The 25,810-nt window shown below is 37.0% G+C and overlaps 1 protein-coding gene across 2 annotated transcripts in view; it reads left to right on the top strand.

Moving 5' to 3' along the window:
• ARHGEF12 (Rho guanine nucleotide exchange factor 12) overlaps positions 1-25,810 on the top strand; it is a 172,957-nt gene that overhangs the window by 93,369 nt on the left and 53,778 nt on the right. For both annotated transcript variants that reach the window (XM_010597934.3, XM_010597933.3), the window contains 7 exons: positions 11,176-11,274; positions 11,940-11,989; positions 14,781-14,838; positions 17,526-17,704; positions 19,117-19,194; positions 20,538-20,657; positions 22,181-22,321. In XM_010597934.3, coding sequence (XP_010596236.2) covers positions 11,176-11,274; positions 11,940-11,989; positions 14,781-14,838; positions 17,526-17,704; positions 19,117-19,194; positions 20,538-20,657; positions 22,181-22,321 — 725 coding nt within the window. The remainder of the gene's footprint in view (positions 1-11,175; positions 11,275-11,939; positions 11,990-14,780; positions 14,839-17,525; positions 17,705-19,116; positions 19,195-20,537; positions 20,658-22,180; positions 22,322-25,810) is intronic.

The following is a 25,810-nucleotide window of genomic DNA, read 5'->3' as shown; positions in this document are numbered from 1 at the left end:
AGATCCGTATTTGTGCCCATTCCTAAGAAAGATGATCCAACAGAAAGTGGAAGTTATCAAACGGTATCATTCATGTCACATACGGGTAACATTTTGCTGAAAATCATACAAAAAGGGTTGAAGTAGCACTGCCAGAAAGTCAAACCGGATTCAGAAGAGGATGTAGAACGAGGAATATCATCGCTGATGTCAGACGCATCTTGGCTGAAAGCAGAGGATACCAGAAAGATGTTTACCTGTGTTTTATTGACTATGCAAAGACATTTGACTCTGTGCATCATTACAAATTATGGATAACATTGCAAGAATGGGAACTCCTGAACACTTAGTTGTGCTCATGAGGAACCTGTACATAGATCAAGAGGTAGTTGTTTGGACTAAACAAGGGGATACTGTGTGGTTTAAAGTCAGGAATGGTGTGAGTCAGGGTTGTATTCTTTTACCGTACTTATTCAATCTGTATGCTGAGCAAATAATCTGCGAAGCTGACCTCTATGAAGAAGGACATGGCATCAAGATAGGAAGACTCATTAATAACCTGAGATATGCAGATTACACAACCTACCTACTGAAAGTAAAGAGGACTTGAAGCACTTACTGATGAAGATCAAAGACCACAGCCTTTAGTATGGATTACACCTTAACATAAAGAAAACAAAAATCCTGACGACTGGACCAATAAGCAACATCATGATAAACGGAGAAAAGATTGAAGTTGTCAAGGATTTCATTTTACTTGGATCCACTATCAACACCCATGGAAGCAGCAGTCAGGAACTCAAACACCGTATTGCATTGGGCAAATCTTCTTGAAGAGACCTCTTTAAAGTGTTAAAAAGCAAAGATGTTACCTTGAGGATTAAGGTGCACCTGACGCTAGCTATGGTGTTTTCAGTCACTTCATATGCATGTGAAAGCTGGACAATTAATAAAGGAGACTGAAGAAGAATTGATGCTTTTGAATCACGGTGTTGGCGAAGAATACTGAACATAACCATGGACTGCCTGAAGAATGAACAAATCTTTCTTGGAAGAAGCACCACAAGAATGCTCTTTAGAAGCAAGGGTCTCATGTACTCTCAGTGAGATAGATTGACCCAGTGGCTGTAACCCTGAGCTCAAACATAGCAATGATTGTGAGAATGGCACAGGACCAGGCAGTGTTTTGTTATGTTGTACGTAGAGTCGCTGTAAGTCGGAACCAACTTGATGGCACCTAAGAATAGCAACAACAGTAATGTGTTAAAACAGCTTCTGGTATACAATGAGTAGAACATTTCTCTCAAGAAACAGGAAAACAATTTTATTTGACTTTGGATGGGAAGGAACATAATAGACATGAGCTTTTGAGTAGCTGGATTTCTAAATTTTGAATGATAGGACAGCTTAGTTTTCAGTTAATTTTGACCCCAAACCTAATTTTATGCAGACAGCACAGATTCAAAAGACAGGATAGTATCGTTAATTTGAATTCCATAGATCCTGAATTGCCTGTATACATAAAGTGTGTTTTCTTTTTCTCCTAGCCTAGTAATTCTTATGTTTATGTGCATCACATGCTCAGAATGGCAGATTGACTTAGACTAATGATAATATAGTGAGGTTGGGGAGAGTAGAAAGACGGATAGGATGTGCACATAGCTCTTTTTCCTTTTTGTCCTTTGCCCCTCTTCTTTTGATGTAGAATTAAAAAGGGAAGTATTAGGCTGAAATGGCTATGAATTGGAGAAGACATATTTATAGTATTCTAAGATAATCCTACTGTATTTACTCAATCCTAGCAGTCTGCTAGAGCCCTGTCATATTTGTACAATTGCCTGTGTGTAGTAGTGGTGATGCTTTGTTTTTTGTTTGTCCCTCTGATCACCTCCCTTTTTGAACTTGCATTCAATTTTAGACTCTCTTACTTTTCTGATTTTCATTATTTATTTAGCAGTTTTGTTTTCATTTTCTTCTATGTACTGGGATATAAGCCAGGTTCTGAGATAAAATTGTAAATAAGATACAGCTTCTGCATCCATGGAACATGTAGTCTGAAGAGGGGATACAAACAAATACTAACCCAGGTGAGTGATAATGATATGATAGGAGTAAATACAGTGTGTAGTAGGAATCGATAAGAAGGAAAGCTAACTTAGTCTATATAGTCAGGAAAAGCTACCAGAGGAGGTAACCTGTATCCTGCGCAGCCTTCTTGCTATCTCTCATCTTATAAAGGTACCTATCACAAGAAGCCCTGCTTTTTAAAGTTTACATTCTGTCTGTCTTCCCCATCCCAAACTAATTTGCTTACCAAAACCTTTGGGACATAGTAAAGGCAGTGCTCAGAGGTCAATTTATAGTAGTAAATGCACATATTATAAAAGAAGAATGGACCAAAACCAAAACATTAGCCCAACAACTCATAAAAATAGAGAACAGCAAAAGAAGGCCACAGCCACCAGAAGAAAGAAAATAATAGAGATTAGAGGATAAATAAATAAAATAGAGAACAGAAAAAGAATAGAAAGAATCAACAAGACCAAAAGTTGGTTCTTTGAAAAGATCAACAAAATGGACAAGCCATTGGCCAAACTGACAAAAGAAATACCAGAGAGACGTCAAATAACCCAATAAGAAATGAGATCATGGACATGAAAACAGATCTAAGTGAAATAAAAAGGGTCATAACAGAATACTATGAAAAACTGTACTCTAATAATTTTGAAAACCTAGAGAAAATGGACAGATTTCTAGAAACATACACCTACCTAAGCTAACACAAGCTGAGATAGAAAATCTGACAGACCCATTAACAAGAGAAGAGGTTGAAGAGGTAATTAAAAACACAAAACAAAACAAAACAAACTCCCAACAGCAGCAAAAAAAATCCCTGGTCTGGACAACTTCACTGGAGAATTCTCCCAGACATTCAGAGAAGAGCTCACACCAGCACTACTCACACTGTTTCAGAGCATAGAAAAGGAAGGAATATTCCTGAATTCATTCTCTGAAGCTAGTATAACCCTGATACAAGACCAGGCAGACACTATGAAAAAAATTAAGACCAGTATCTCTCATGAATATAGATGTAAAAATTGTCAACAAAATTCTAGTCAATAGAATTCAGCATTGCATAAAAAAAGTAATACACCATGACTAAGTGGGATGTATACTAGGTATGCAAGGGTGGTTCAACATTAGAAAAATCAATCACTGTAATCCATCACATAAATAGAACAAAAGAAAAGAATCATATGATCACCTCAGTTGACACAGAGAAGGCGTTTGATAAAGTCCAACACCCATTCCTAATAAAAACTCTCAATAAGATACGAATAGAAGGGAAATTCCCCAACATAATAAAGGCCATCGATACAGAACCAAGGAATCCCTGGTGGTGTAGTGGTTAAGTGCTACGGCTGCCAACCAAAGGGACGGCCGTTTGAATCCGCCAGGCACTCCTTGGAAACTCTATGGGGCAGTTCTACTCTGTCCTATAGGGTCGCTGTAAGTCGAAATCGACTCAACGGCACTGGTTTGGTTTTTGGTTTATACAGAACCAACAGCCAACATCATTCCCAATGAAGAGAAGCTGAAAATGTTCCCCCTGAGAATGGAAACAAGACAAGGATGCCCTTTATCACCAGTCTTATTTAACATTGTACTGGCAGTCCTGGCTAGAGCAATAAGGCAAGAAAAAGAAATAAAATGCATCCAAATTGGAAAGAAAGAAGTAAAACTATCCCTATTCATAAGATGATATGATCTTATAAGTAGAAAACCCAAAAGATTCCACAGGAAAACTACTGGAACTAATAGAAAGATTCAGCAGAGTAGCAGGATACAAGGTCAACATACAAAAACCAGTTGGATTCCTATATACTAAAAAAGAGAATTTTGAACAGGAAATCAGGAAAACAATACCATTTATAGTAGCCCCTAAAAAAATAAATTACTTAGGAATAAATCTAACCAAGGACGTAAAAGACCTGTTCAAAGAAAACTACGAAACTCATTGCAAGAAACCAAAAGAGATTTACATAAATGGAAAAACATACCATGTGCGTGGATAGGAAGGCTCAACATTGTGAAAATGTCAGTCACACCCAAAGAGATGTATAGATCCAGTGCAATCTCGATTCAAATACAAACAGCATTCTTTAACGAGATAGAAAAACTAATCACCAATTTTATATGGAAATGAAGGAGACCTTGGATAAAAAAAGTATTGCTGAAGAAGAAGAACAAAGCAGAAGGCCTGATCTCAGAACCTACTATACAACCACAGTAGTCAAAACAGCGTGGTAGTGGTATAGTGACAGACATGTAGACCAATGGAATAAAATCGAGAACCCAGACATAAATCCATCCACCTATGGTCACCTGATCTTTGACAAAGGACCAGAGTTCATTAAATGGGGGGAAAGACAGTCTTTTTAACAAACGGTACTGCCAAAACTGGATGTCTGTCTGTAAAAAAAAAAATGTAACAGGGCCCATACCTCACACCATACACAAAACCTAACTCAAAATGGATCAAAGACCCTAATATAAAACCTAAAATGATAAAGATCATGGAAGAAAAAATAGGGGCCAAAAATACTATACAAACCATAATTTACAATGCACGAACACCAGAAGAGAAACTAAAAAACTGGGAGCTCCTAAAAATTAAACATTTATGCTCATCAAAAGAATAAAAAGGGAACCTATAGACTGGGAAAAAAAATTGGCTATAACATATCCAACAAGGGTCTAATCTCTAAAATCCATGGAATACTTCCACACCTGTACAATATAAAGACAAATAATTCAGATAAAAAGTGGGTAAAGGGTGTGAACAGACACTTCACCAAAGAAGACATTCAGGTGGCTAACAGACACATGAGGAAATGCTCACAGTCATTAGCCAAATGCAAATCAAAACCATAATGAGATATCATCTCACCCTGACACGACTAACACTAATAAAAAATAACAAATGTTGGAGAAGTCGTGGGGAGACTGGAACACTTATCCACTGCAGGTTGGAATGTAAAATGGCACAACCATTTTGAAAAATGATATGGTACCTCCTTAAAAAGCCAGAAACAGAAATACCATACGATCCAGCAATCCCACTCCTAGGAATACATCCTAGAGAAGTGAAAGCTGTCACACAAATAGACATATGCACACCCATGTTCACTGCAGCATTACTCACAGTAGCAAAAAGATGGAAGCAACCTAAGTGCCCATCAACAGATGAATGGGTAAACAAATATGATGCACACACAGTGGAATACTATGCAACGATAAATAACAATGATGAATCCATGAACCAGCTCATAAATCAATAACCAGAGAACAAATATTGTATGAGTCCACTATTATAAAACCCAAGACAAAGTGTACACACAGGGAAAAAAAAAACAATCTTTGATGGTTATGAGGAAGGGGAAGGATAGGGAAGGAAAATCACTAAATAGTAGACAAGTGTTAACTTTGGTGAAGGGAAGGACAATGCACAATATAGGGGAAAGCAGCACAACTTGACCAAGGCAAAAGTCATAGAAACTTCCTGGACATATCCAAACACCTTGAGGGACTGAATTACTGGCTCTGAGGGCTCGGGACTGTGGACTTGGGACTCTAAGTTTATTTGGCATAACATACTTTATAGAGAAAGTGTCCCGCCTCTTACTTTGGTGAGTAACATCTGGGTTCTTAAAAGCTTTCAAGCTGACATCTAAGATACATCTATTTGTCACATCATATTCAGAGCAAAGGAGATCAGTCCAAAGGACTAGTAGACCACATGAGCCACAGCAACCAGTCTGAGCCCAGAAGAACTAGATGGTGCCCGGCTACCACACCCACCCGTTGTAACAGGTTTCAAAATAGAGGGTCCTAGACAGAGTAGGAGAAAAATGTAGAACAAAATTCATACTCACTAAAAAAGTCCAGGACTTACTGGTCTGACAGAGACTGGAAGAACCCCCGAGACTAAGGCCCCCCAGATACCCTGCTAACTCAAAACTGAGGCCACTCCCAAAGTCCACCTTTCAGCCAAAGATTATACAGGCTTATAAAACAATAACACACTTGAGTAATATGCTTCTTAGTTCAGTCAAGGATAGGAGACCAAATGGGCAATACTACCCCCAAAGCAAAGGCAGGAAGGGACAGAAAAACTGGAAGAATGGGCTCAGAAAACCCAGGGTGGACATTGAAAGGTGGAGAGTGCCGACACATTGCAGGGAGAGTCCAGATACTTTGTGGGGATTGCAACCAATGTTACAAAACAATTAGTGTATAAATTTTTGAATGAAAAACTAGTTTGCGCAGTAAACTTTCACCTAAAACACAATAAAATTAAAAAAAAAAACTGATTTGCTTGTCTGTCAATACAAAACAAAATAAAGTGGGACAAATGCATGAGTGAGAGTTTATTCTCTTAAGGGAGTGCTTGTATTTAATGAGGAATTTATTAATACAGAAGTATTTTTTTATTGTGCTTTAAGTGAAAGTTTACAAATCAAGTCAGTCTCATGCAAAAATTTGTATATACCTTGCTATATACTCCTAGTTGCTCTCCCTCTAATGAGACAGAACACTCCTTCCCCCTACTCTCTATTTTCGTGTCCATTCGCCCAGTGTCTGCCCCCCTCTGCCCTCTCATCTCTTCTCCAGACAGGAGCTACCCCTGTAGTCTCATGTGTTTGCTTGATCCAAGAAGCTCACTCCTCACCAGTATCATTTTCTATCCCGTAAACCAAAACCCACTGCCATCGAGTCTATTCCGACTCATAGTGACCTTATGGGACAGAGTAGAACTATACCATAGAGTTTCCAAGTAGCGCCTGGCGGATTCAAACTGCCGACCTCTTTGTTAGCAGCTGTAGTACTTAAGCACTACGCCACCAGGGTTTCCTTCTATCCTGTAGTCTAGTCTAATCCCTGTCTGAAGAGTTGGCTTTTGGAATGGTTCCTGTTTTGAGCAACAGAAGGCCTGGAGACCATGACCTCCGGGGTCCTTCTAGTCTCTGTCAGACCGTTAACGGTCTTTTTACGAGAATTTGGGATCTGTGCCCCACTGCTCTCCTGCTCCCTCAGGGGTTGTCTGTTGTGTTCTCTGTCACAGCAGTCATGGGTTATATCCGGGCACCATCTAGTTCTTCTGGTCTCAGGCTCATGTAGTCTCTGATTTATGTGGCTCTTTCTGACTCTTGGGCTCATACTTACCTTGTGTCTTTGGTATTCTTCATTCTCCTTTGGTCCAGGTGGGTTGAGACCAATTGATGCATCTTAGATGGCCGCTTGCTAGCGTTTAAGACCCCAGGCGCCACTGTCCAAAATGGGATGCCAAAAGTTTCCTAATAGATTTTATTATGCCAGTTGACCTAGATGTGCCCTGAAACCATGATCCCCACGCCCCCGCCCCTGCTACACTGACCTTTGAAGCGTTGGGTTTATTCAGGAAACTTCTTGGCTTTTGGTTTAGTCCAGTTGTGCTGACCTCCCCTGTATTGTGTGCTGTCTTTCCCTTCACCTTGATTCTTGTCTACTATATAAAAAAAAACAACAACTATATAATATTAGTGAATTCCCCTCTCTCTCCCTCCCTCCTCCACTCTTACTGATTCTTATATTTATTTTATAATGTACTAGAAATTTATAAAGAGTGCTTGTTTTACATGATTGTATATATTCATACCTATTCTATTTATAGTTCTTCCTAATTACTTGAAAGAAGCAACATTAAATACACAAATGAAAAAGGCTGAATTTTCCTCGGTCCTTCTTACAATTGACTATTTTGTGGGAGTGGTGAATTTTTTAATTCAAGTACAGTTTAGTAGAATTGAGGCTAAATTTTTTTTTTTAATGTTCAAAATCAACTTTATTGAGGTACAATTTTCATAAAATAAGATGCACTCATTTTAAGTATACAGTTCAATGAGTGCTCACAAATGAGCATACTTATGTAAACACCACTTGAATCAAGAGTCCATCACCCCCAGAATTCTTTCATTCATTCCCATTTCTCCTTCCCACCCCACTGCTAGACAACTGATAATCTGCTTTTACCTTAATCATTTATTTTTGTTGTTGTTGTTGAGGATATATACAGCCGAATATACACCAATTCAGAATTTCTACATGTGCATTTCGGTGACACTGATGACATTCTTCGAGTTATGCAATCCTTCTCACCCTCCTTTTCTTAGTTGTCCTTCCTGCATTAACATAAACTCAATGCCCCCTAAGTTTCCTATCTAATCTTTTAAGTTTCTGTTGTCAGTTTGATCCCATATATATAGATCTTAAAAGAGCATAATGCGCAAGACAGACATTCTTTACTGGTGAAGCTACACTGTTGTTTGGCTTTAGGAAGACTTCAGGTGGTATTATTGGTTTAAGGTTTAAAGATTATCTCAGGGCAGTGGTTTCAGGGGTTCATGCAGCCACTTTGCCTCCAGAAAATCTGGATTCTCTGAGACTTGGAAATTCTGTTCTGCATTTCCCCTTTTTGATTAGGATTCTTCTATAGAATCTTTGATCACAATGTTCAGTAGTGGTAGCTGGGCACCATCCAGCTCTTCTGGTCTCATGGCAAAGAAGGCAGTTGTTCATGGAGGCAGTTAGCCATGCACTCTGTATCCTCCCCTTATTCCTGACTCTCCTTCTTCCTCTTTTGCTCCAAGCGAATAGAGACCAACTGGTATAACTTGGATGGCTGCTTCCAAGGGATAATCTGATTTTTGTTACTATACTTTAGTTTTGCCTATTCTGAGATTGGAATCGTATAGTATGTCCTTTTGTGATTTATCTATGTTGTTGCTTATGGTGAGTTTTTTTTTTTTTTTAACTAGGTAGTATTTTCTTATATAAACCACAGTTTATTTATCTTTTCACCTGTTAATGGGTGTTTGAGTTGTCTGCAGTTTTGGCTCTTAAGAACAAAACTGCTGTGAAGGTTTTCATACCAGTCTTTATGTGGACATGAGTTTTCAGTTTTCTTAGGAATGAAATTACTGAGTCGTAAGTATATGTTTACCTTTATAAGAAACTTCCAAACTGTACCATTTTACACTTATACCAGCAATATTTGAGAGTTCCAGTTGTTCCATATCCTTGCCAACCCTTGATATTATTCTTCTTTTTAATTTTAACCATTCTAATTGTATGGTGGTGTGTGTTTTTGGTTTTAATTTGCATTTGTACATCGTGCATCTTTGCATGTGCTTTTTGGCCATTGGTGTATCCTTCTCTGTGATATGTTTATTTAGATCTCTTGCATTCTTTGAAATTTGTTTTCATTATTAAATTGTAGACTTTTTTTTTTTTTAAATATAGTCTGGGTACAATCCTTTTATCAGATTTTTTTTATTGTGAATATTTTCTCCCAGTCCGTAGTTTGTCTTTTTGTTTTCTTATCAGTGTCCTTGGAGGACCAGATGTTTCATATTGTGAAGTCCAATTTATCAATTTTTTCTTTTATGGTTGGTATAGTTTATGTCCTAAGAGATCTTAGTCTACTGAGGGCTCGAAGATAAGATTTTTTCCTGTGTTTACTTCTAAAATGCTTTAGCTTTTATGTTTAGGACCATGATCTATTTTAAGTTATATTTTGTGTAGGGTATGAGATAAGGTTCAAGGTTTATTTTTTCCATATGGGTATTTAGTTATTACAGTCTTTTAGCTATACTGTGATCACATCCTCGTGACATAGCATTACCAACAAGAATATATATATATACTTATGTGTATAAACCAAAAAAAAAAAAAAAAAAAAAAACCAAACCCATTGCTGTCTAGTTGGTTCCGACTCATAGCAACTCTATAGGACAAAGTAGAACTGCCGCATAGAGTTTCCAAGGAGTGGCTGGTAGATTTGAACTGCTGACCTTTTGATCAGCAGCCAAGCTCTAAACCACTGTGCCACCAGAGCTCCTATATATATATATATATATATATACACATAACCAAAGTAAAAAAACAAACCGGTTGCTGTTGAGTCGATTCCGATTCATTGCGACCTTAAAGGACAGAGTAGAACTGCCCCATAGGGTGTCCAAGGAGCGCCTGGTGCATTCGAACTGCTAACCTTCTGGTTAGCAGCTGTAGCTCTAACCAGCAGGGCACACCACCAGGGTTTCCATATATATATACATACACACATAGACTCGTTAATATATAATTTTAATATATCCTTTGGTTTGCACATCAGACATGTGTAGAAGATCATGGCTTTTTGCATAAAAGTCTTTATTTGAAAGATGTTTTTGTTTTCTAATCATCATTGTACTTGTGCTATTTTATGTGTTCTTAGACATTGATTTTTGAGGAAATGTTTAGATTCTGCAAAACTTTCAGTCTATATTAAGTCTCTGGCTAACACAGAGTTCAGGATCCTCAGAGGCATTTGTGATAAAACAGCCCTGGGTGCTAATCAGGGTTCTAGAAGGGGGCACCCCTGTTCCTTTGGTTGGGGTCCTCTTTCTCTCACCTTGTCTTTTCATTTGCTGTTTAACTAGAAGAAAAACAAATTCTCTTCTAGGAGGCTGGTGAGTATATGAAATAGATGAAAGAAATGGTTGAGCTCATAGGTTCTTCATCTTTTCTACCTTTTTCTCCTTCCTGCTTATTTTCCCTATGAGCTAGGCTAGAAAGCTTCCTTTTCTGTCTCCCTCTTGGGATAAAAGCTGCGCTGCAGGTGCTCTGGACACACCTCTTTTCTTTTTACAGTCTGCTTTCCTTAAGTATATTTTCTTGAGAGTGAGATTAGATTTCCCCAGAATTTACCATGGGATGCACCTAGCCTAAAGCCCCAAAATGTTAAACACCAATTAGAGCACTAAACACATAGCGTGGTGGGGGAGGATTTTGTTTTGCAAATAAATAGGGTAGATGTGAATGGGCTTTCCTTCTAACTGTCTCATCTCTAATACTTCATCCTTTCCAGTGTGCCATAGTGTTTTTAACCTTGGAGCAATTCTGCTGTACCTCTGCAGTGAGAAACCAACATATGTGATTCTTTGTGATGTTCTTGTGTGTGTTTGGTTTATGAGGTTACCACCCTCTATTTTATATTGGTTTTCATTTGCTGCTTTGTGCTTCTCCAGATAGAATACAGTTCATTGCTAACACGTATTGTCTTTTTCTTTCTATTTTCTCTACCTTTTCTCTCTCCCTGTTGTTCTTGCGCAGGTCTTGTTCAGCGTTGTGTGATTATCCAGAAGGACGACAATGGATTTGGGCTGACGGTCAGTGGAGACAATCCAGTCTTCGTACAGTCTGTCAAAGAAGGCAAGGCATTTTTTAAAAAAATTGTCTTGTTACTTGAGAGCAAACAGTAAGAATGGAAAGGCTTAAATAATGTCTATTTTCTTCTTTTGGATACAATATTATGTAGATTGCAAATCATAAGTGCTTTTGTGCGAGATTTGTCTTTTGTACCATAGCAATAGGCATAAGTTTACCTCAGTTGGTTTTCATTGTACTCTGCAGAAAGTAAACAGTTCTTAAGTAGTTTTTAGAAATCGTATGACACCTTGGTCATGATACGTTATACATCATCACTGTAAGTTTTTAATTTCTGGAACTTCTTAATGACACCAGGAATGTTTTGGTAGATAAAGATTGAAGAGATGGTTATAGGCTCAAAAATATTAATTTATTTCCAAAAACAACAATAACAGTATCTTTTAGTCTTACTATATACTGAATACCTCTTTGTGTATTGAGTGTTATAATTTGAGGTATTTTTTATCCACATTTCACAGTTGATATCGAGGCTTAGAGTACAAAAAAAACAACCAGTCTGAGGCCACGCAGCTAGTAAGTGGCAGAGGCAGGATTTGAACCTGTCAGTCTGACCTTAACAGCCTGTGTTTAGTCAGTGCCTCTCTTCCAAGAAAATTATGAGTGAATGCAATTGAATTAGATTTTAAGTAAAGTAATTTCTCTTATAGATGGAGCAGCCATGCGGGCTGGAGTACAGACAGGTGATCGAATCATCAAGGTAAGAGCTGGTAGGGAATGTATGGCAGGATTTAAAAACATCGTATTAACCATATTCTGATTTTCCTTTCATGCAGATTTTTATAAAAAACGGCACATAATTGATGATGGATCTGTTGACTCTAAAAATTTATTTTGTTTTAAAATTAATATATCTCTTTACTGAAGGACATAATAAAAGGCTTGTATAAAAGGAATCATATATGTTCCTGGGTAGGAGGATAACAAACTGTTAGAAAGATAACCATTTCACTCCAAATTAATTTGTTAGCAAGGAATTCCTGTCAAAATATACTAATAGAATTGGGGAGGTGTGTTGTTACTTGTCAAACTGATTATTCTCCCAGGTGAACTTTACAAAGGTATAATAATAGCTAAAGAAAAAAATGTGTTGTATGTATAGGTATGTATGAAGGGAGATGGTGTGGCTTAATTTAAAACATGTGACTCTAGTCTAGGTCTAGACCTATCAGTGGGACACAGCAGAGAGGCCAGAAAGAGGTCTTGCATTTCAGATTAGTGGGAAAAGAATGGATTAGTCAATACTTTTAAGACAACTAATTTGACTACTTAAAATCAAATTGCTGTATAGGAAAAAACACCATGAATATACTTTACAAATAAAAACAATCTGGAGAAAATATTTGAAACTTATTATATAGTATAATATTTTTAATATGAAGGGAATTCTTAAAATTAATAAAGCAATAAATCAAAAAATGGACAAAGGATTTTATTAGGCAATTCCCCAAAATAATTGAAGTCGATAACAGTAATGAGAATATGTTCAACCGCATTAATAACAAAGAAGTTAAAGTGATAAGTGAAAAATATATTTGTTAGAAGCTAAAAAGAATGTAAATGTGCATAAAATGAGGGATAGATAAATAAATTACAATTCATCTGAAGCTTTTAAGAAGAATGGACTAGGTTTGTGTGTATCTATATTGAAAGATATCCACAATACAATAAAAAAACACATGTATATATTTATTTTTTCTTAAGGGGAAAAAGCTATACTATAGTTTTTTTTTTTTTTTTTTTAATGTGTGTATGTGTCTGTGTATCTGGTGGGTACATGCTTGAAAAGTGTTTCCAAGGTGAAACATTATGGTTAACAGTGATTCTCTCTGGTGGACATGACAAGGATACTTTTGTTTTATCCTCTGTTGTATTTGCACTTTTTAAAAATTAGTATTCCTTGCATCAGAAAAAAAATGTTAGATCCATGTTTGCTATTTTTTACCTTAATTTGTTTGATTTAGTGGAGACTTTGGATAACATTTCCTACCTTTAACCTGCCTAAAAAGTAATTATCTTTTTTAAGATTAGGTCATGATCAGAAAAATTAAAAGTAAATTGAGTTATTATCGTGGAAATATCACTTAATTTTTTTTGTGTGTCGTTCTTTAAGTGGAAGTTTACAGATCAAGTCAGTCTCATACAAAACCTCATACACACCCCACTGTGTACTCCTAGTTGCTCTCCCCCTAATGAGAGAGCACATTCCTTCTCTCCACCCTGTGTTTCTGCGTCCATTCAGCCAGCTTCTGTCCCCCTCGGCCTTCACATCTCCCCTCCAGACAGGAGCTGTCCAGATAGTCTCATGTGTCTACCTGATCTAAGAAGCCCACTCCTCACCAGTATCATTTTCTGTCTTGTAGTCCCGTCCAATCCCTGTCTGAAGAGTTGGCTTCGAGAATGGTTCCTGTCTTGGGCTAACATAAGGCATGGGGACAATGATCTCTGGGGTCCCAGTAGTCTCAGTCAGACAATTAAGTCTGGTCTTTTTACTAGAATTTGGGGCCTGCATCCCACTGCTCACCCGCTCCATCAGGGATTCTCTGTTGTGCTCTCCTGTCATGGCAGTCATCAGTTGTAGCTGGGTACCATCTAGTTCTTCTGGTCTCAGGCTGATGTAGTCTCTGGTTTATGTGGCCCATTCTGACTCTTGGGCTCATACTTACCTTTTGTCTTTGGTGTTCTTCATTCTCCTTTGCTCCATGTGGGTTGAGACCAATTGTTGCATCTTAGATGGCCGCTTGCTAGCGTTTAAGACCCCAGGCGCCACTCTCCAAAATGGGATACAGAATGTTTTCTTAATAGTTTTTATTATGCCAATTGACCAAGATGTCCCCTGACATCTACGCTGCTGCTATGCTGGCTTTCGAAATGTTCACTTAATATTTTATCTTTTTTTGGTTTATTATGATTTTGACAAATCGGTAAATTAGTAATTAAAAACAAAGAGACATTTTCTATTTATAAGAGCCCTTAGTTGTGATGGATTTGTAAATCTGTTGCTTGGCATGTATAGTCATTTGTCATGGTGAATAAGTTGTAATGTTCATTAAATCAAGGCCTTGTTTTGTGTTCAAGTTCATTTTGTTGCTGAGTATAACTTATAGAATATTTGTAAAAGTGGATATTGAACCAAGTGTGTAGGTGTATACACACACACATATATACACACACATATACATACCTGTACACACACACACACATATGTGGCTCAGACACAGCAACAATTGTGAGGATGGCGCAGGACCGGGCAGTGTTTCATTCTGTTGTACACAGGGTCACTATGAGTCGAAACTGACTCAATGATGCCTAACAATATATCTATACATCTGTCTGTCAGTCTGTGTATCTATCTGTGGCCTGGTTTCCTTATCTATAGCCTGGTTTCCTATATTGTAATTGGTTGTATTATGAATGATAACTCCTGAAATCATTTTATCCATTGTTCCAATAGAACGTATCTGACATGCACTGTTTTCATTTTCTTACAGGTGAATGGAACTCTAGTGACTCATTCAAACCATTTGGAGGTGGTGAAGCTAATCAAATGTAGGTGAATGTTATTCACAATTTTAATTATTTTTTGAAATCCTTAAAGCAAGGATCAGCAAACTTTTTTCTAATGAGACAGATGGTAAATATTTTAGGCTTTGTGGGCCATGTGGTAAACCACCAAGGAGTCCTGGTGGCACAGTGGTTAAAGCACTTGACTGCTAACCAAAAGGTCGGTGGTTGGAACCCACCAGCCGCTCCATGAGAGAAGGATGTGGCGGACTACTTGTGTAAAGATTTACAGCTTTGGAAACCCTACAGAGCAGTTCTACTCTGTCCTATACAGTTTCTATGAGTCAGAATCAGCTCAATGGCAGTGGGTTTGGTTTTGGTTGGGGCTGTATGGCCAGCTACTGAGGAGCGCTGGTGGTTAAAGCTCTTGGCCAGTAACTGAAAGGTTGGCGTTTTGAATCTACCATCTGCTCCAAGGGAGAAGGATGCGGCAGTCTGCTTTCGTAAGATTTACAGCCTTGGAAACCCTGTGGGGCAGTTCTACTCTGTTCTGTAGGGTCACTGTGAGCCGGAGTTGACTCAACGGCACCGAGGGTGGTAAACTACTTAACTCTGTCATTGTAGAGCAGGAGCAGCCATAAATGTATGTAACTGAATGGACTTGGCTGTTCCAATAAAACTTTATTTACAAAAGCAGCTTGTGCCCTGGATTTAGCTCATGGCATTAATGGAAAGTCTGATATGAACGCTCTTAATTTACAAACAGCTATCTTCTGGCAACCCCATGTATATGGTTGTTTATAGTATCTCATATATCTGAAAGAGATGCATATGTCACCTGAGAGGGAGGAGGTTTTGAAATCAGAGTCAATGGTGTGTTGAACTGTAGTGAAACTTTAAAAATATCATTTAGCATAATCACTTTGCCTCAGACAAGCAAATGATTCAATAATCCAGGGTAGTTATCTTCTCTGGGAAATCTCCAGGGTTAAGAACTTCTAACCTTTGGAATTTCACTTTAGAGCACAAATAAGAGAGAACTGTTTGTTTCCAAGCAGAATCACTACTGCTTTATTTAATCCTATTTCTTCAATTGAGTGAACATCTTTAGAATAAATTCAATAAATTAAATTCTTTTGGACTTCTTATTTCTTAGGTTAAGCAATGCTAAATTCCTTTACCTTTTCATCAAAGTGTCAATGGTCTAAGTGGTCACTTTGATCGTATTTTTAAAGTTCAGTGTATTTTTATAAGAAATGTGGTGATCAAAATTAGATCTCCATATTTGAATAAATTTGATTACTTATTTTCTGAGATTGTGACTTATAAATTTTTATATGCTACATAAATATGATGGTTTATGATAATAGAGGTAATAAGTATATGCCTGATGTCTGACTATTACAGAGTATAAAAAGTAAGATAATTTCTTTAGCTTTCTAAGTTATATTTTTCGTTCATCCCAATATAAATATTACTTAAAAATTAAATCCTAGGACTATAGCAATTTTTTTCCCCAGTAGCCAGAGCCTAGCTAAAATCTTGAAGTTAAGCGTAAAACAATTCTGAATATCCAAAACCAGATATAAATTTGGCATGCCTGAAACCTGTATACTGTTCTTATAAAAGAACTCCTTCATGTTCTACATTTTAGTGCATATTTTAGAAATAGGAAATGTGGTTTCAACTCAAAAGCAGTCTAGAAAGTGCTGAAGAAAGGAAGAGCTAGGAAGCTGTTGGAAGCCGACACATGAGCGAGTGAATACGGCATGACAGATGACTTTCTGTCAATGAGAAAAAAGACTGGACAACCTTTAAAAATACAGTATTTGGGACCATTCAGTGTAACAATAGTAATTTTTAGAACCCTGGAACGTTGTGAAATAATATTAAAAAAAAAAAGTAAACAAAATAAACAAAAACCAAACCCACTGTTGCCCATAGGAGGGTTAAATTGGGGAAAAAGTGTGAAATATATTTAAATCTGTTTGCAAAGAAAAAGGTTTTGTCACATAAAGATCAGTTATCTAGAAGAGTCGTTTATTTGGAACACCAGATTTCTTGCCGATGCTAGATAAATAATGGATGTCTGTTGTTGAGTCTTTCTGATGACGAATTTTGCCTTCTAGAATTTTTTTTCTGTAATAGGCCTAGTGAATTTTCCTCCTCTGTCCTGCAAGTTTTTAAAATTAAAACCCACTGAGTATTTATTGTGTTTTTTTGTCTTTCTGTGGGATCTTTTTATCATTTTCATTTTGTGAAGTTAATTTAAAAGTGCATCATATTCCAGAATATTAGTTAAACCTGCCTCGTTTCATCTTAAAATGTGATGATTTTTTAGATTTACATTAAAAAAATTAACTGAACATAGCCATTGATAGATGGTTGATATTAATTCACTCTCCTCTAAATTGAAAAAAAAAGAAAAGTTTCTCAGGGTTTTAATTTTTTTTTTTTTTTTTTGCTTTTAAGTAATATCTGATCTTATGAGTAGTAATTTGTTGTCTGAAAATGGCATTTTTTTTTTTTTTTTTTTTTCAGATTTTTAGGGCAGTCACAAAAGAGAATTGACAATTTGATTTTTTTCCTGCAGAGACATGGTTAGCAACTGACTTTCTCATGTAACTGGATATTTTAGAACGGTCAAAGGTTAAATAGTGAAGTGGTATAAAATGTTTCATGACAGTGTGCTTTTTCTCTCCCTCCCCTTTTTTCCATCTCCCCACTCCAAGCTGGTTCCTATGTAGCGCTCACTGTTCAGGGACGCCCACCTGGGTCGCCCCAGATTCCACTAGCTGATCCTGAAGTAGAGCCATCAGTCATTGGACATATGTCTCCCATCATGTCATCCCCTCATTCACCTGGAGCGTCTGGGAATATGGAGAGAATCACTAGTCCTGTGCTCGTGGGGGTAAGAGTAGGACTATTTCTTTGTAAATGCTCAGTTGCATAATGATGTCTTTGCTTTATTTTGCTTTGTATTGAGAGTTTTAAAGTATTGGGCTGATAAATTTAATTGAACTGTTCTAGAAGATAATTTCTTAATGAGAAATTCCATCATAATTTAGAACGATTATATAGAGTATTGGGGGAGCAGATTTAATTCAGCAAATATGCATATGCAAAGTGGAAACGCTTGTGGCGTAGTGGTTAAGTGCTATGGCTGCTGACTAAAAAGTTGGCAGTTGGAATCCACCATTCACTCCTTGGAAACTCTGTGGGGCAGTTCTACTCTGTCCTGTAGGGTTGCTATGAGTTGGAATTGATTTGACGACAACAGGTTTTTGTTTTTTTTTTAATATATGCAAAGCAGTGTTCCAGCCGTGAGAATATAATTAGCACATCTTATAGTCAAGGTTTGTAGTCATCTTAGGATGTTTGCTCTAAGAGGACAAGGACTTTTTGTTTATTTTGTTTACTGTGGGTCCCCGTTGCCTAGAATATTGCTTAGTATATGGTAGGTGTTTAATAAACTTTTGGTGATTGAGTTTGAATCAAGAGTATACAGGTAACTAATACAAAGTCAGAATGTAGACATTGTGAGGGAAAAAATATTAAGTTCTATGAGAAGGAAGAAGGCACATCCAGTTGTGATAAAGAAGGAATTTATAGAAAGGTACTATATGAATTGACCCTTGGAAAACAGGTTATATTTAAGGAGTAGAGATGAGAAAAAGGCCACGCAAGTGGAGGGGGAGTAGAATAAACCAAGGTAAAGATCCAAGAAAGCACCAAGTACTTTTGGAAAGTAGCCAGGACTCTTCTTTGATTGGTGTAAATGATGCCAATTAAGAAGGTATGTTGAGAGAGATGAGTTTGAAAAAAGTAGATTGACAATTTATTTTGGAAAATCATTTTGATTGTAACTAGGTAGGCAATCAGAACCGATTGAAGTTTTTCTTGAGCAAGAGAGTGATGTGATCATGACATGGTTTTAGGAAGATGAATGCGGTAAATAGGATTGTGAAGCAAGGAGAGATGGTGGGAGATGAGTTAGGAGCCTGTCTTCATATTTCAGGTAGGAGGTCCTGTGAATCTGAGGATGCATGGGGTTCGATACTGAAGATCTTAGCAGAACAAGTATAAAATATTATACTTAAAGAAATTTCATTTCTCCAACCAATATCAGTATTTAATGTTTTTGAACCCAAAATAGAAGGCCAGAAATTTCTCTGTAATCTTTTATCTTTAAAACTGTCATGTTTAAAAGCGTGTCTTTATAACTACCAGGAATAAAGAAAACCCAATAGGTAGCTTTCAGTTTCCCTGTATTGATTCTTGTTTGCTTGTTTACTGTTTTTTTTTTTTTTAATCTTTATCTAGGAGGAAAACAATGTGGTTCATAACCAGAAAGTAGAAATTCTGAGAAAAATGTTACAAAAAGAACAGGAGCGACTACAGGTACTGAATTTGAAATGGGGCTACTTACAGGCCAATAAAAATGTGAGTGGGAGTAGTTAAGTTGGTATTTATCTGAATTATAATTAAGCAGTATTGTAATCAATGCTATCATCTTTTTTTTTTAATTTTTATTTTATTGTTGAGAATATACACACCAAAATATATACCAACTCAGCAGTTTCTACATGTGCAAATCAGTGACATTGATTATGATTTGTGCAACCATTCTGATCTTCCTTTTCTGAATTGTTCCTCCTCCATTAACATAAACTCACTGCACCCTAAGATTCCTATGTACTCTTTCAAATTGCTGTTGTCACTTTGATTCCACATAAAAAAACATAGATAGTTCTTAAAAGAGCGTAATGCTCAAGGGAGACATTTTCTACTAGTTAAGCTAAACTATTGTTTGGCTTTAAGAAGACTTCAGGGGATAATTTTGGTTTAAGGTTTAAAGCTTATCTCAGGGCAATAATTTCAGGGGTTCGTTCAGCTCCTTTGGCTCCAGAAAGTCTGAAATCCTTGAGAATTTGAATATGGATGGAGCTGGAAGACGTTATGCTAAGTGAAATAAGTCAGTCACAAAAGGACAAATACTGTATGACCTCACTTATGTACAAAGGCAAATGTGTAGAGACTAAAAGTTTGTTAGTAGTTACCAGGGGTGGGAGGGAGGGGGACAATAGGGGTAACGGTGATGGACAAGTCATATTGTTTAAGGGTAGAGTTGTACAGGGAATTATTACAATTGCCGTCAATAAGTTGTACACCTATACAAAGTTGAACTGGAAAAAGTTGTGTGATAGACATTTTTACAACAATGACAAGAAAAAGAAAAAAAGGAGTAGCAGCTGAAGCTGCTTATGTACAACCAAACACCTCAGAGGATTTGTTTCCTTGGTTTGGAGGTTTACTGTCATGGTTTTATGGGACATCCCAGTTAACTGGCCTAATAATGTGTTTAGTGCTTCTACTCTACCTCCTAGTTCCTTGCGTAGTGCCTGGGGTGTTAAAAGCTTGCAAGAGACCATCTAAGGCACAATAATTGGTCTCTATTCACCTGGAGCAACAGAGGAAGGAGGAGAGTCAGGAATAGGAGAAGGATATGGAATGTGTGGCTGACTGCCTCCATGAACGACTGCGTACTTTGCCTGATGGATGGTACCTGGCTACTGTTGACTGACGATTTTGATCAGAGATTCTGTAGAAGAATCCTGGTCAAAAGGGGGAAGATGCTGTCATCTGTTTTGTGGAATGGATGCTTTGTATGCTTATAGCATGGATTTTTCTATGTTTTGTTGATATAAGTAATTAATTCTCAAAATATTTTTCTAACTTTTCAGTCATTGCAGGAAGATTACAACCGGACACCTGCCCAAAGATTGCTAAAAGAGATCCAAGAGGCCAAGAAGCACATTCCCCAGCTGCAAGAGCAGTTATCCAAAGCCACAGGCTCTGCTCAGGTAGCATCACTATTAAAAGTGCTACCCGACGTTTTGCAGGAGAATTTTCTTCTGGGAATGTGCCTTTAAGAGAAGTTATTTTTTATAGCATGGGACAACAGGATGTCCTGTAGAGGATGTAACAGAAATAATGATGAAAAGAAATGTGGGCTTCTGATTGTTTGCTTGGCCATGATAGCATGTTTCTTTGTTCCATAAAAATGTAAAAAACAATTGAGTGCTTTTGCTTTGATGTGACAGACTACTAAAAAGTATGTACATAGACCTGTGAACTTTTTTTGTGGTTCATTCTGCCATTTTGAAACAGAATAGCAATCGATACTTTTTTAAGTAGGGACTTAATATTTTACAAAATGACAGGCATTCTCTTATTTAATCTTCACAAGAACCCTCTGATTTTAATTTCTGCTTTTCCCCCGTTTTATGTTAAACGTTTTGAAACTTAGATTAAATAACTTGTTTAAGATTATGTAGCTCAAACTCAGTCTGATGATTTCAAAGCATGTTCATATTCTGAATGACTGTGTTTTTACTGTACTTGTAAACAGCATTTGCTGCATGGGTGTAACTTACCGAGGTAACGGTCTCGTTAGAAAAGGAAAGCTCAGCATTTGTATGTCAACCAAATTTATCTTCTATAATACTGATATTTGACCTATGAAAAGAAACTTTAATTATAAGCTCCTCATACCTCATCTTAAAGCTAAATGATCCAGTTGCCTACACCATTTTAAATGGATAAAAGCTGTTTTGTCACTGTTGCTGGGTTAGATCCGTATGTGAAAGCCACAGACTCATAGAAAACAAAAAGGATTTTTTTTTTTTTAAACCATCATCAGCCTAATCCGATCACTTTAAAGCTGAAAAATCATGTTACAGTTGAGAAAACTAGGGCCTAGATTAGTTAAATGACTTATTTAAGGCCACATAGTTTATAAATTCTCCTGACTTCCTGGTTTGGTGTACTTTTCATTACATGTTATTCATTAATTTTTCCATAATTTGTAGTTTCACTATCCAGTTGGAGTATTATGCTTCAGTTATGTGGACAGTTGAACAAAGACAACATTGTTAGTCTGTTCAAATATGAAAAATGTGGTTCCTGATCTAAAAGCTTACGATAATTTATGGTATAGCATTGTGTCCCCAAATTGGCAACTTCTTGAAATTCTGAGTTAATGGAAGGGACGTAACCAGAAGTACTGCATAATAATCTTAATCTTAAGGGGTAAAGACTAATAGGCAGGAAATATGAATTATATAAGTCGATAAACAATTTTATCTTTTTGCTCTATTTCAAAGTTTCACCTTGTATTTCCTTTATTCAGATGTCACTTTTTTTGTCTTTGAGGTCATGCCGTTTTAGAATTTGTAGTTACGCTTTTTACTTTTAAAGCTTTAAGCATTCTTGATCACACCGGAGTGTCCAACTTTTAACAATCTCCATTTAGATTGTAATGCAGGTCAGTTTCTATGTGTGGTTTGTAGTGAAAGTTGTTTGTTTTTTCTTTAACCTGTTGTAGGATGGAGCTGTATTTACACCCTCCAAGCCTTTATGTGATGCAGTAACGGTCAGTGACGTGGAAGCAGATCCTGGTGATGGACTAGGCAGACTTGACTCCAGCAGTGGCGATGGTTCTCGGCCCAGTAGTGACAATGCAGATGTAAGCATGAAGTGTTCTTGATCTTTGTCTTCTTGTCTTCTCTCTCACAGCCCCTTTCTAAATTTGATTTTAAGTTATGCAGATTAAAGTGTTATCCTATTACTTTTTTTTTTTCTTTTGCATGCAGTTCATCTTTAACATAGCAATTTGATGAGCAGAAATTCTGGACACTATGTATATATGAGCTTTTAATTCCAGAGTTCACTTTTTCCCTTGGATACCCATTGCCAAATGTTGTTTCTTTTGAGGGGCTGGAATTTCCCAGCAGGCATCTTGTTTGTGGGTAGAGAAGTTAATAATGTCAGTGATTCTACTGAACCGAGAGGCCAAGTGTTGATATCTTTAAGAGCACGTTAATATTCCATTTGTGGTCAGAGTGACTCAGTCTTGAATCATGGGACACTTTGTCATTACCAAGAGGAAAAGCCCTAGTCCTATAAAAAAAAAAAAATTAGATAGGCTTCAGTTAATAACCCATGTTTAGTAACAAATCTTTCTTGATTAACCCAGAAACTGCCAACTGAACATGGGTATTTGTCAGAAGGTGATAATGAAATATTTTAAGTTGACTATGATGAAGCGCCATTGTCATAGGAGTAATTAAAAGCTGAGCTCAGTGTTGTTTCCTCAGCAGTACTTTTAAGTAGTGTGCAGTGGTAGCAATGACGACTGGAAAATGGATGAACCTCTTTAAATAATGGGGGAAGTAGTCTGAGCCACCGGGTCATGAAAATCAGTTTAGTGAGTTGGGACCAGCAAAAAGGCTGAAAGAGGAATAGGATAGGAAATACGAGTGCTTTGCGTATAGAAGAGGAAAGTGTTATTTTTTCGTGACTTTTGTTGATTTCACACGTACACAGACGTGTGTATCTGTTTACATGTATGTGTGTACTGGGTAACAATGTAAAATCTATCTCTTTGAATGGTCGTGGTAAAAAAATTTGAAAGCCACTAGTCTCAGGCATCATTCAGGCCAACTTTTGAGGTTTAGGCCCAATGACTCAGTTCCTCATGCAAGGAAAATTAAAAAAAAAAAATTGTGATTGGGTAGGCTAAAGATTTTCATGGAAAATTTCAGTTTCGACTTAAGAAAAAAATTCATAATAGCTAACATAATAGCTAACAGTTATTGCCATAACTATGATAAATGTTTTACATTCCTTATCTTAGTTAATTTTCAAAACAACCTAATGAAGTAGCACTATTGTTAACATAACTTTGCAAAATAAAACAAAACAAAAACAGAGGCTAAAGGGAGTTAACGAAGTTGCCAGACTTACCCAGGCAATTCGTGGTCTTCCTTCACCTAGCTCCAAAGTACTAATACCCTAAATATAAACAAAGTCACTGAGATGTGGAAACATGTAACATTTTGGGGAAATAGTGAAAACTTTAGGACAGCCTGGTATATTTGGGTTATGGATGAAATGGCTAGGATTATCTTAGAAGCAAAGTTTTGAGGCCAAGTCATACAGGGGTTCAGCTTGTAGTAACAGGAGTGCTTTCAGGAACCCATCTTTGTGACTTAGGACTGCCTCTCCTCTGTGTGCTCATGGCTTGTCTACGGTTAGATGGGAAATTCCATGAGAGCACCAAAAAACAAAAAACAACAAAAAACCCAAACCTGTTGCCTTTGAGTTGATTCCAACTCATAGTGACCCTATAGGACAGAGTAGAACTGCCCCATCGGGTTTCCAAGGAGTGGCTAATGGATTCGACTGTCTGTTCAGCCTTCTGTTTCCAAAGCTTGGCAGATTATATGAATTCAGAACAAGTGATCTGAATTAGAAGTTTGAATTCTATGTTGAATTGTAAGGAATATTACAATCAAGTCTGTGTCTTAGAAAGATACCTTTATAATATAAAGAGTGAACTGGTGAGTGTAGAAATGGGCATTCCTGTGAATTAAGACTGCTTGACATGTAAATAAGAGCTCAGCTGCTAACCAAAAGGTCCGCAGTTTGAATCCACTAGCCACTCCTTGGAAACCCTATGGGGAAATTTCTATTCTGTCCTATACGGTCCACCGAGAGTTGGGATCGACATAACAGCAACAGGTTTGGGTTTTTTTTTTTTTTTTCATGTAATTAGCGTTTAATAAAAATTAACAACAAAATGAACAAATGAGAGAATAAGTAAAGGGTTTAGTCTTTATCTTGCATGCAGAGGAGAGGGACAGTCAGGCCTATATATATCAAAAACATGTCAGTATGGAAAATGAATTAGGGTCAAGAGACAGGGAAGGAGATCTGTAAGAAAAGAAGAATGTTTGGCTTAACAGATGCTTAACAAGTGTGTAGAATGGCTACTAGTTACCATTTGCTGATTACTTACTTTTAGTTAGAGAATGTACATCATACTTTACAGATATTCTTATTTAACTCTCATAATATCCCCAAATTAAATGTGACGAAGCAGTATCACCCCTTTAGAGATGAGGAAACTGAGGCCAAATGAAGAAACTAAAATTGTAGAAATCCAGGAGAGATGATAAAGCCCAAACTAGGATATCTACTGAACATATAACAAACTGGTTTAATTCTTACAAATGTCCATTTGAGGCTAAAAATTTGCTTCTTTTAGCTTATGGATTTCCATGTTTATTTCAATTGTACTGTATTAAGTTTATAGGAATCCGTTTTCTTACCTTTTGAGTCAACACTTTTTTTTTTCCTACTCATATTTACAATATAACCTCCTGGTGGAGTTTCTGATAATCATTTATCATTTAAAAAAAAAGAGAAGAAAGATCCCTGCTCTTGCTTACTTTGGAGAAGGCCTTTAAGAGTGTCCACATGCCCAGTTCTCATCAGAGAAGCAAACTGGTCACAGATCATCATCTAACATTCAGCGTGTCTGCCACTCTGATTTGCAATTTGTGGCTGATATTTTTAAAAAGAAAACGTGTATTTTGGGAAATTTGCAAACATATTCAGAAGTAGAGAGAATGGATAGTGATCCTCAGTCATGTACCTAATTACCCAGCTTCAGCAGTCACCAATGCCTGCGCAGACTTGCTTTGTCTGCATCCCCCATTCCCCACACTGCCAAACACGGGGCTATTTTAAAGTAAATCCTAGGTATTATTTTACCGGTATGCATCTCTAGGAGATAAAAAGGGTTTTAAAAACATCATTATCAAGTAATATAATTAATAATATACAATAGTATAATAATAGAAACCAAAAACCCAGTGCCATTGAGTCGATTCCGACTCATAGTGACCCTATAGGACAGAGTAGAACTGCCCCATAGAGTTTCCAAGGAGCACCTGGCAGATTTGAACTGCCGACACTTTGGTTAGCAGCCATAGCACTTAACCACTACGCCACCAGGGTTTCCAGTATAATAATAGATAATATAATAAGTAATACAATATCATTATCAAACCTTAGCAATTAATGTTTCTTTAATATCATCCACTTTGATTACCCCAATTGTCTTACAATGAAGTTTTTACAGTTGGTTTATTTGAATTAGAATTCATTC

The sequence above is a fragment of the Loxodonta africana genome, chromosome 15 (genome assembly GCF_030014295.1).
Source record: "Loxodonta africana isolate mLoxAfr1 chromosome 15, mLoxAfr1.hap2, whole genome shotgun sequence".
Lineage (NCBI taxonomy): Eukaryota > Metazoa > Chordata > Mammalia > Proboscidea > Elephantidae > Loxodonta > Loxodonta africana.
This window is presented reverse-complemented; position numbering and strand designations above follow the sequence as displayed.